Here is a 10,729-nt window from a genome sequence, read left to right as displayed (position 1 = left end):
CAAATCATTCTTACCAAGCCAAGTGAAATAGAGGCATAGAGCCTAAATTTTCCGAAAGATCAGCACACTCCGGAAAAATAAAACAAAAACCTATAAAATAAGGATAATGCTAAAGGTACAATAAATGTCGTGTACAATGATATTTACAACAATTATATCGTGATATTTGTTATTTTATCGCGAGATTTTGTATTCAATTTATCATAAATTTTGATATATTTAATTTTTGCATTATGTTATAAAATTTATTGTATAAAATTGATTGTACATATAGCATTCCTCGTAAAATAATTGTAAGATTAAAAACTTAACTCTCAAAACAAGAAGCCGACGGCGAGGGCGGGGGGCGCTGCTCTTCCCTTGACTTTTCAACGCCACCTACATTTTGACTCCGCTTGAGTTTAATCAAATATCGTGTGAATCTTCCGCTTACAATTCAACGGACAACAGTAATCTTGTGGTTCTTGGAACTTTCTTCTTTTATTATTTCTCGTATTATTATATATATATTTTCTCTCTTTCTCTCGAACTTCCCTCTGTTTCTTCGCGTGGGACAGAGTCATAGAGGAAAATAATTTCTAGAAAGAATTATCGAGAGGGAAGGAGAGGGGAGACAGAGAGAGAGGTTACGCCAGATGCCAATGGAAAGCATCACAGGGTGGCAAGTAACTATTCTTTCTGGGATAGCATTGTGGATTGTGGTTTCTTCGATTTTAAATGTGACTGGAAAGATCAGATCTTTAACACAACCATGGGTTTCGCACTGTGTCCTTTCTGGCACTCCCATTATTCTCGGGATCCAGGTTGGTTTGTCGGGGTGTGTCCGTTTGCATATTTTTCTTTTTTGTGATTTTGGCTTTTTCACGGACGATTTTCCTTGGGTTTTGCAGAAATACCAGAATACGTATTTGGATGCCTTGTTTTCTGGGATGTCTTGTGTCGTTTCCGTGCCTTTTTACACTGCCTTTCTTCCTTTCCTTTTCTGGGTATGACCGCTGTTTACGTGATTGAGCCAAGATTTGGCTGAATTTTGAAAATTCTCACTCGTGGAATAGGTGTTTGTTTATAAAGTTTTTCCTTTGTTGTCTTTTAGACCGGACATTGCAAATTGGCTAGGCAGATGACCCTCTTGATGGCCTTTTGTGATTACCTCGGAAACTGTACAAAGGTCAGTTTCTTGCCGTACTTTTCATCGGATCATATGCCAACAGATAACGGCAACAAGGTTATCTATTTGTGGCGCGTTAATTGATTCCTTTTTATGATCATGGCTGACAGGATGTAGTATCGGCACCTAGACCTAGTTCTTCACTTGTTAGGAGATTAACAGCGACCAAAGACGAGGAGGAGAATGCAATGGAATATGGATTACCTTCTTCGCACACTCTTAATACCGTTTGCTTGTCAGGGTATGAACTATGAAGGTTTTCTTGCATCCTGACTCATGTTATTTTTGGCCTTCTCAAGAGACAATACAACTTTGATATGTTTACCCGCCACGGGCCAATGGAATATTATGTTAATACTTGTTGTCGTGAGAAAAAAGTTGATATTGCCTCGCCCCGTGTTATTGGCATGCTTCATTTCTCCAATTCTTTATCTAATCTTCATGATTTCTCTGTTGGGTAGCGCAGGTATCTGTTTCATTATATTCTGTCCTACTCTGGTTATAATGTCTACACTACTGTAGTGGGATTCAGCATGGTTTGTCTGGTTGTGGGACTCATTGGCTTGGGTAAGTATTACGTTTCAGAATTTCAATGGTTTCTCATTCTTTTCCTGCGTATCCTGATCTAAGGTTGCTATATTTTCAGGAAGGATATACCTGGGAATGCATAGCTTGATTGATGTTATTGTTGGTCTAGCTATGGGATTGGGGATCTTGGCAATTTGGCTCTCTATTTCTGAATACTTGGATAATTTCATAGTCTTAGGTCCAAATGGTTAGGATGCTCATCCCCTTCTGTCTTCTGATATTCATCTTATTTCTCCATTGACGAGTCATCATTTTTATTCAAACCGTTGTCATGTCATAATTGTTGGGAATCAGTGTCAATTGTTTAGAGAAGCTAAAGGTGATGATTTTTTAAAAAAATCTTCGTTCAGAGTTTAGATTTGGTTTTTCAGCATCCATGGCAGTTAGATTTTTTCAGTTTATTTATTTATGGTGACGCAGAAGGGAGATAGACCCTCACCAGTTGATAATTGCCCAGTTCTGTTCCGTTCTAAGAATATGACATGCCAAGGGTCTGTTCTCGGTGACACTAGCTAGAAGCAGCCCATGAACATGAAGAAGATTCAAAATGGTATCATATCAGAGGATATGAGAATGCCTGTCTGGGAAAAATGTTTTGTCAAGGACCAAGAGCTCATTGCCTTTTGCCTTCATGTTTTGGTGTCCAAAAATGTGGAATAGCATGTGAGCCTTGCATGATGTGTTTTAGATAGAATTACCTAATCATGTTCCTTGTCTCGTCACTTTTACAATTTGTTTAGTTAAAGTGCATGCTAAATCAGGTGCTTGAAGTGTCAAATCAGAGGCCACTTAGCTTTAGCAATTTTTAACTAGGGGAGCTCTAGCATTTGGCTTGGCAGGCTTGCACATAATTGTATGATAAATTCGATAATTGGATGAACTTGATCAGAGAAAGCAGTTTTTTTCTTGGCTGTAAGGCTGTAAGTTATATGTTACAGGAACCTTGACTTGAGGTTACTTTGCGCGTTTGATCCCCAAGTGCCATTTGATTACTAGATTAGCTCATGTATATCTTTATTCTCAGTCTCCACCCAACCACCTTGTTACTAGCATGGCAGCACTTTTATTGGTCCCTCTTTAGCAAATTCATGTAATTTCAAGCACTACCTCTTAGAAATCTCAATTATGTGACTCAACCATTGATATTTCTTTAGATTTATTTGTGATGGATTCTTCAAGTGCACAGGTTTGCGTATCAAATGGGAAGCATATTTAATTACATTGTTGATCTGTACCTTGCATTGGTTTTACAATCCATTTAACCAAGATTTGTTGATCTTGTTGACATTCTAAAGGTATTTTTGCCAATTTTGAATGTCTTATTGTCTAAGTCGACACCATTAACCGGAAAAACTGATATACCAATAATGTGATTTCCATATCTGTCCTATTTGACAGCTAGTCGTTTGTCAGTAAGGTAGAAAACCTGGAGTGGACTCTTTTTTCCCCCTGTTATTGAAAATTATGTTAGCACCATTATCGTCGTTATAGTAGGAATTGATGTGAATTGTGGCCTTCAGGAAAAATGATGAGTATTAATGTTCCTAGATTCACAATGGTGATGGGTGTGCTTAGCATGTTTCTTTTTCTTTTTTTATATATATTTTTATGTTGGTTGAGATGTATAAATTGGATGTTGTTTTTTGGTTTGCAGTTGCATCATTTTGGGCAACCCTTAGCTTCTTGTTGCTTTTTGCCTACCCAAAGCCTGAGTGTTCGACCCCTAGTTTTGAATTCCACACTGCCTTCAATGGTGTTTCCTTGGGAATTGTAAGTGAACAATTTGTTTTCCCATTTAATTTCTATGCATGTTTGCTGCTGTAGAAGTCGATGTATTTGACTGCCTTCTGCTTTCCATTGCGTTAATGTCATCATTTTCATATTCACCTCATATATTCCTGGTTATACAACTTAGCTACTAAATTATGCATTGACATATATATATGTGCATATATCCTTGCCCCTTGCTTCCTTGACCCAAGGGGTCGGCTACTGCATTGATATAATTTATTTTAAGATTTTTAAACATATCTTTGTTATGATTTTATCTTCTAAAAATTTATTTTGATGTTCTTAATTAATAAGAGTTCTAGCTCTCTATATGTCGAAAATTTAGGTATTTACGGTCTAACCACTTGACCGATGTGTTATGCTGGGTTCTTTTTCACATTATTCCTATACTTCCGAACTTTCAGAGTATTTTGGTTTAACCGCACATATTACATTACACAAGCTAAATTATTGATGGCAATCGTATTATTCAGGTGATTGGGGTCCACCTAACTTTTCATCAGTTTCACCATGAAAATGTAGCACGAATATTTTCCCCTCAGCTGCCAGTTCCCACATTTGTCGGTAGAATTCTTTTGGGCATTCCAACCATTCTTGTCATGAAGTATTGCAGCAAGGCTCTTGCCAAATGGATTCTTCCCATTCTTGCGAATGCTTTGGGAATACAAATAAGATCAACGAGCTATCTACCTGCTTTAAAAGGTGGGGTGTCGCCTGATAAGAAGTCGGGTGAAGTGAAACAATCAGGGTATGTCCAGAAACTATTCTTTTTCTCTGAGCAGACTTCGTTTGATGTTGATACTGGCATAAGGTTCATTCAGTATTCTGGTCTTGCGTGGTCTGTGGTTGACCTTGTTCCTTCTCTATTTTCGTTCCTTGGCTTGTGATACCATGTACCAATATGCTTTTGTATAGCGGGCTATTCTTTCATCTTTTTTTTGGTGCATTACTTGTAATATGCACGTATGTACGTGGACGGTGTAATTCTTTATCCGTTAATGCAATGCCCAAGTAGTTATCAAACGACTGTTTTTTGTGCCATTTGTGTTTGAAAATTCCTTGGTATTGTATGTGGTACAAGATTTGCAAGAAACGCTACTACAGCTGGAGCTGGTGCTATGTATTTATCAACAATAGTGATCAATTAAAAACAATGGAGTTCTTACAGATGCGGTTTAAGTTGTCCTGTCCACTAGACCGGTGATTCAATAAACAATACATGTGTTTAAACTTAAATAGACATACATACATACATATTGGCGATAATCTATATATATTGTCACAGCCATCATACACTAGAAACTCTTATTTTTGTCTCTACTGGTATCAGGAAAATTACACACAAGAACTTGTAATATATTGAACTTGTAATATATTTGGAAGAAGAAAATGTTCAGCTGCTCAAACCTCTACCCTTCATCACATGCCTTCTCAACCCCGGAATATGAACATTAGAGATGTAATCTTTCCAATCTATATTCTCCACGTCGAATCCAAATTGCAGTTGTTCTTCCTTAGACATATATCCCATCAGTCTTTTAGTGTTGCTATTGTCAAACCTGTTATAATATATTTCATGTTTAGGGAAACTTTATACAGAAAAGCAAGTTGAGATCATGGAAAACTTGAAAATGTATACCTGCCACCATAGAATGTGTAGGGCTCGTAAATATTAGCCAGATTTTTTGCTTGCTCCACTGATTTTCTGCAGATGAGTTGGAGTTTCTGAGACAACTTTCCATCAAGATTGGACAAAGCCCCTAATCCCGTTCGGTTGATAGCATGCCTCCAAAGGTGAGAGGAGAAGTCATCCATGGAGCTGAATAGCTTCATTTGTGGAACACGAACCGGGACCCCTGTTGAGTCGATGAATGGCAGAGAATTGAAGTGTTCGAATAGTAGCTTGGCCAGGTCCCTGAAAACTAGTGGGTTCACAACAGATGAAGCAATCTGATATACGCTAGTTTCTGCTTTTCCAGACACCCCATGCTTAACCATGGCCGCCAAAGTTGCGTTCACAACCATATCTGCTGGAACCTGAAACAATCCCTTGATATATCAGACCTTTTAATCTCTATCTTTCAAGTATATAAGATCTGTCGTTAGCAGACTTACTACATCAAGAACTCCATTTGGGTCGACCAGAAAACCCGTGAGCTGACCCTTTCCATAGTGAAGAATAATGGGATCCATCATCCTGGGGAGAAGAGGTTGACTAATGTCATATATGTTGATCCAAGTAAAGTTATGATCTTTCTTGTTATACATACCTGTTCCCCTCCATCCAACCCGGGAATGGTTCTTTGTAAGTGCTCTCGATGACACTTGGTCTAATCACGACGACTGGTACGTCGCCTCTTAGATTATTAATCATCATCTCTCCCATTGCCTTCGTGAAAACATATGTATCTTGCCATCCAAATTTGTTTGCTCTGATGATCACAACATTGAAAACGAATTCTACTACGCGAGAGCAACCATAAAACTTGATATTTATCAGAGAAAGAACTCGACTGTTGTTAAATTACCTCTGTATCCCAAGTTCTTTCATTTTCTGAAGCAGTGCTGCATCATCTCCAAGAGCTTGTTTTGATTCCAAGACTAGCTTTATTTCATCTTCCACGTTCAATTTGTGGTGTATGCCATCACCTGCTATGCTTTCCCCTAAGCTGAAAGGCTTTTCCATGATTCTGCCTTGCCTTTGTCCATTCACATAAGCTGATCTTGCCATAAATGAATGAAAATAAACCATCTCCCTCAAGAATGCACTTACTTAAATCTCTCCATATCAAACATGGAATTTTCGACAAAGAAATCAAACTTAAAAGAACTTTCGTGATGACGGTCGGAACTTTTGATCAAGAAGAAAGGAAATTGGGTCATTTGAAAAGTTTGCATGACAGCTAATACTATGAATATACATGCAACTTGCCTGTTGATATTTGCACGAAGAGCTTAAGTTTCTGGCATTTTCTAGCAAAACTCATAAGGCGCATAGGTCCACCAGTGTTTATGTCGAGAGCTGTATCATACCTGAAATTCATCTAACCATAATTTTACCCAAGACATGCATTTCTTTTGGTGCACTAATAATATCCATTTTCTTTGTGGATATGAAATGAAAACATGCTTCTAAGCACATACCTTTCATCAAAAGTTGTATTAGCTGCAGAATTTATTATTACATCAACCTGTTTGGTGATTAAATCAGAAGCTTCCTCATCTACACCAAGATTCGATTCGCAAACATTTCCAACCACAGGAACCAGCTTGCTCAGCATGAAAGCTTGATATGATTTTCCATGAGTTTGTTTCAGACGCTTGAAAAGCTCCGTATTCATTATCTACGAACGCGTAGTGCCGTTAACTTTTGTATAAATTCTAATCGGAATGAATGAAATATATGCACAAAGAAATCGGTGCTCAAGAACTTGCATACTTCATTTTTCAGTCTCCCAACAGCAGCTTCTTTGTTTTTAGCCTTGATCAAGACAAATATACTATGGACATCTGGTGCTGTCCTAAGTATTTTCTCAATGATAACTGAAAAATATCGTACGTGGAAAAGACAAGCAAATATCAATATATTCATCATGCATATAAGTGATATATAGCAGAATCCATCTTTGTAACGTACAGAAACTATAATTAATCCATCAGTTAGCTAGAAAATTGCATGCTAGAATCGATCATGCACACATGTTGAGATTTCTCATACCTTAACGAAGAAAATTAAATTAATGAGTGAAGAAAGAGGGCATTACTTTTCCCCAAAAAACCAGTAGCACCAGTGATAAGAAAGGACTTCCCTTGAAGAAACTTGACAATGCCAATGCCAATACCAATACCATCATCATGTATTTCCACATCCTTCCCCTCCGGTGTTAAAACCAGACTACCAGCTTCCATAAAAGTGGTCGCCCCGCGATCCGAGCTGATCAACGACGACGTTTCCGTGAAAACAGAAGAAATCCCAGTGAACTTCCTTGCATGATTATTGCCACTTTGACAGTACACCACCATGCTCTTGTTATATTTATTAATTTTACCATAGCTTGAGACTTTCACAGCACTGTTTAAGGCAATGGGGATGGAAGCACTGAGAGACAAAGCCTCCATTGTTGCACTTAGCTATGCAAAAAGATATAACAAAAGAATAATGCAAGACAACACAAAGCTTTTTTTGTGAGCTAGGTGCAATAATGGTTGGCTTGCAAAGTTAGCTTAACAATCTTTTTCCTTCTCTTTTCTTTTTTTCCCTTAAATTATTATTTTTTTTAATACAAAAACAAGTTAAAAGCTTGTTTGTATAAGATATGAGTTTGGTTTGATTTAAGATGAGAAGAAAAAAGATGGTTAGTTTGGGGGGTTTTTAAAGTGGAAGGAGATGAGAATTAGGAGAATAAAAACAAGGCTCTCTTTTTGCATGCCACCCCAATCCCCTATGCTAGCTCACGCACTTACTCACAAACGACTATTTTGGAGGAATCCTAATTTTTATTATTATTATTTAACTTAACTTATGGATTAATCATGACTTAGTCAGCTTGGATTCTACGTTATAAAAATCTAACGGCAAATTAAAATACCCCAGAATAAAGGGTGTGACGAATTGAATTATAATATATATTTTATATTCTACCTCAGCTATATTGTATTGTATTGTATTGTATTATATTATTTTTTTTATTATTTATGGGCGGAGCCACCTTTATTTATAGGGGGCCATTCACAAAAGTTTGGGCAGAGCCGGATCCAAGCGTGGCGAGGTAATCGTTGTGTAGTTTGTGAACCCATTAAGGTAGTGTTTGCAACCTTTAAAAATAAGTGATTATGGAGATTTTTTTTATTAATTGTGAAGAGAATCTCCATAATCACTTATTTTTAAAGGTTGCAAACACTACCTAATATCCCATAAAATAATTTTATGTCCCTGCTTCCAATGAAATAAGAGGGCTTAAAGTCCAATTAAAATAATAAGGATAATTGGATTTTCCATTAAAACTTTGGTGCAACTTTTTTTCCCTTCTCCAATTCACTCTCACTCCCCATCGATTCGTTTACCTTGTATAGTGCTTTCTTTTACCTATTGGAGAAAAGGATTATGGATTTGTGGTCTTCTTCTCGTATTAGTCACGGTCATTCAGATAGCATAGCAACTACAATATCTTAATGAAATGTTGCACATTTGTTTCTATTTGTTGACTAATTTCACTTATGGGCTCTGACATTGTTAGTTCTATGAAAAACTGTCAAAATAGATGGGTCAATCCACAACCCATCAAAACCATCATTTGGCAAGCGGGTCGACCAACTCTTTAGGCGGGTTGGTAAATTATCGACTCAACTCGTCTATTTGGATGTGCGGGCCGGGCTGATTCGCCAATTTTTAGTTATATTTGGCAGGTTGACCCGCAACCTACCACTTGACTGGGCAGGGCGGCCCACTATTTAGACAGATTAAAAATTTGTCAATTCAACCCGCATATATACCGGGGTGGGGCGGGCCAACCCAACCCACTTTGACATCTCTAGTTCTACGTTGTGTAAATATCTAAATCGAGTGTTGCATTTTTCAGTCTATTTTTTTTTATGGTTCTTGCAACTTTTTATTGTTTTCCCGTAATTATGTAGACATTTTAATTTTTCGGCATTATTTGTTTGTTTTAATAAATTAAATTAGATTAAAGATTTATAGATTTCCAGATTTTATGCCTACCACATGGCGATCCTTTTTTGTTATGAACATAGTCAAAACCCCGATATTCTTCAGAAGATGGAAGATGAATTTTTTTAATGACGGTTTATTAATGTATATTGAAAAATAAATTGCTAAAAAGTTAAACATAATTCCCATATAGATGATTTTCGTGTCATTTGCAAGCTAGACATTCTAAGTTCTAATAGATTCGGCAAGTGATGATGGGTTTTTGAAACATTTGATGATGTATATATTATTGATATGGTATTTGATGCAAATATAATTTTGCCAGCAACTTTGATTACATAAAATGAGAAGAAAAGAATAGTATTATGATTTCAAACCATAGATTTTATTATCTACGGAGACTTAAAATCTGAAGTTATTCTAGCCAAAACATTTCGTTATATCTGATCGATTTAATTATAATGTGTTTTTATTCAGATGTACATAGACATGCACTGGAATCATGAATATGAAAGATAAAACATACACATTGATTAATTGGCCTTGTTCTATATATTGATAACTAGCGCTGACATACCGTATCGAAATACCGGAATTTTGGCATACCGTATCGAATTTTTTTTGATATACAGACATTTTTTCGATATACCGAATTTTTTTTCGGTATCTATACGGTATCAATATGAATTTTTTTCGTACCAAAGTTTCGAAATTTTACTATCGGTATCGGTATGAATTTTTTCCATACCAATATTTATAGTAAGGTATACCGAAAAACTACCACTACATTGATAACAAAAATTTCATTTATTTACGTTTCATATATGCATAATTTTGGAAATATTTAATGAAAGTGACGTGCTATGCAACTTTGTTCCGATAATCACTAACCCATACAGAATCCATTAATCATCAATAAATTGATTATTTCCATGAAAACTATTGGCAAGAATCCGTAAAAATCAAGAAAATAATCGAATCAAGTAGCATGGCATGCATATTAATGCCAAATGACAGTATATATTAAGGATCTAGGGAGGAGAAAAAAAATTCACTACCCTATCCTCTTTAGTCTTTACCAACAAAGCATATGCAACAAAATAAAAATAACAAACAACTATAAAAACAAAGCAAAACAAAACAAAATAGAAGTTACTATATATATTATATTCAAAGAGAAATCACTATAATATAAAAATGCACAAAATTTTCTTCTTCAAAGTACGGTTTCACAGCATGGAAAATTATATTTTTGTTCATATAACTTGTGTATTTTATATTTTTTTGGTTATTGTGATCAATAAATTCGTGATTTTTTTCAACTAATTTTCATTTTTTTCCCCTAATTTTTAGTCATTTTTTTTATCGGAAAATTCACTTTCCGAGTCATGTCAACAATTGGAAAAATTGCAAATTTAGTCTTGTATGTTTATCACTTTGCGATTTTGGTCCTCTATGTTTTCACATTTCAGTTTTAGTCTTGCATGTTCTGATTTTTGGCAATTTCAATCATT

At 36.0% G+C, this 10,729-nt stretch overlaps 2 protein-coding genes across 2 annotated transcripts; one reads left to right on the top strand and one right to left on the bottom strand.

Moving 5' to 3' along the window:
* The first annotated feature begins 433 nt into the window (after nt 1-433).
* LOC140887367 (lipid phosphate phosphatase delta-like) lies at nt 434-4,570 on the top strand. Its single transcript, XM_073294581.1, has 8 exons — nt 434-803; nt 891-986; nt 1,094-1,168; nt 1,279-1,409; nt 1,635-1,735; nt 1,815-1,943; nt 3,411-3,526; nt 4,021-4,570. The coding sequence occupies exons 1-8, from the start codon at nt 636-638 to the stop codon at nt 4,432-4,434; spliced, it is 1,230 nt and encodes a 409-aa protein (XP_073150682.1). The 5' UTR covers nt 434-635; the 3' UTR covers nt 4,435-4,570.
* A 136-nt stretch (nt 4,571-4,706) lies between these two features.
* Nucleotides 4,707-7,666, bottom strand: LOC140887366 (fatty acyl-CoA reductase 2, chloroplastic-like). Its single transcript, XM_073294580.1, has 9 exons — nt 7,312-7,666; nt 6,987-7,090; nt 6,692-6,891; nt 6,480-6,580; nt 6,076-6,265; nt 5,818-5,979; nt 5,663-5,744; nt 5,187-5,584; nt 4,707-5,106 (listed from the first exon to the last, which is right to left on the bottom strand). The coding sequence occupies exons 1-9, from the start codon at nt 7,664-7,666 to the stop codon at nt 4,941-4,943; spliced, it is 1,758 nt and encodes a 585-aa protein (XP_073150681.1). The 3' UTR covers nt 4,707-4,940.
* Between the last annotated feature and the right edge of the window lie 3,063 nt (nt 7,667-10,729).

The sequence above is a fragment of the Henckelia pumila genome, chromosome 3, assembly GCF_033568475.1.
Source record: "Henckelia pumila isolate YLH828 chromosome 3, ASM3356847v2, whole genome shotgun sequence".
Lineage (NCBI taxonomy): Eukaryota > Viridiplantae > Streptophyta > Magnoliopsida > Lamiales > Gesneriaceae > Henckelia > Henckelia pumila.
This window is presented reverse-complemented; position numbering and strand designations above follow the sequence as displayed.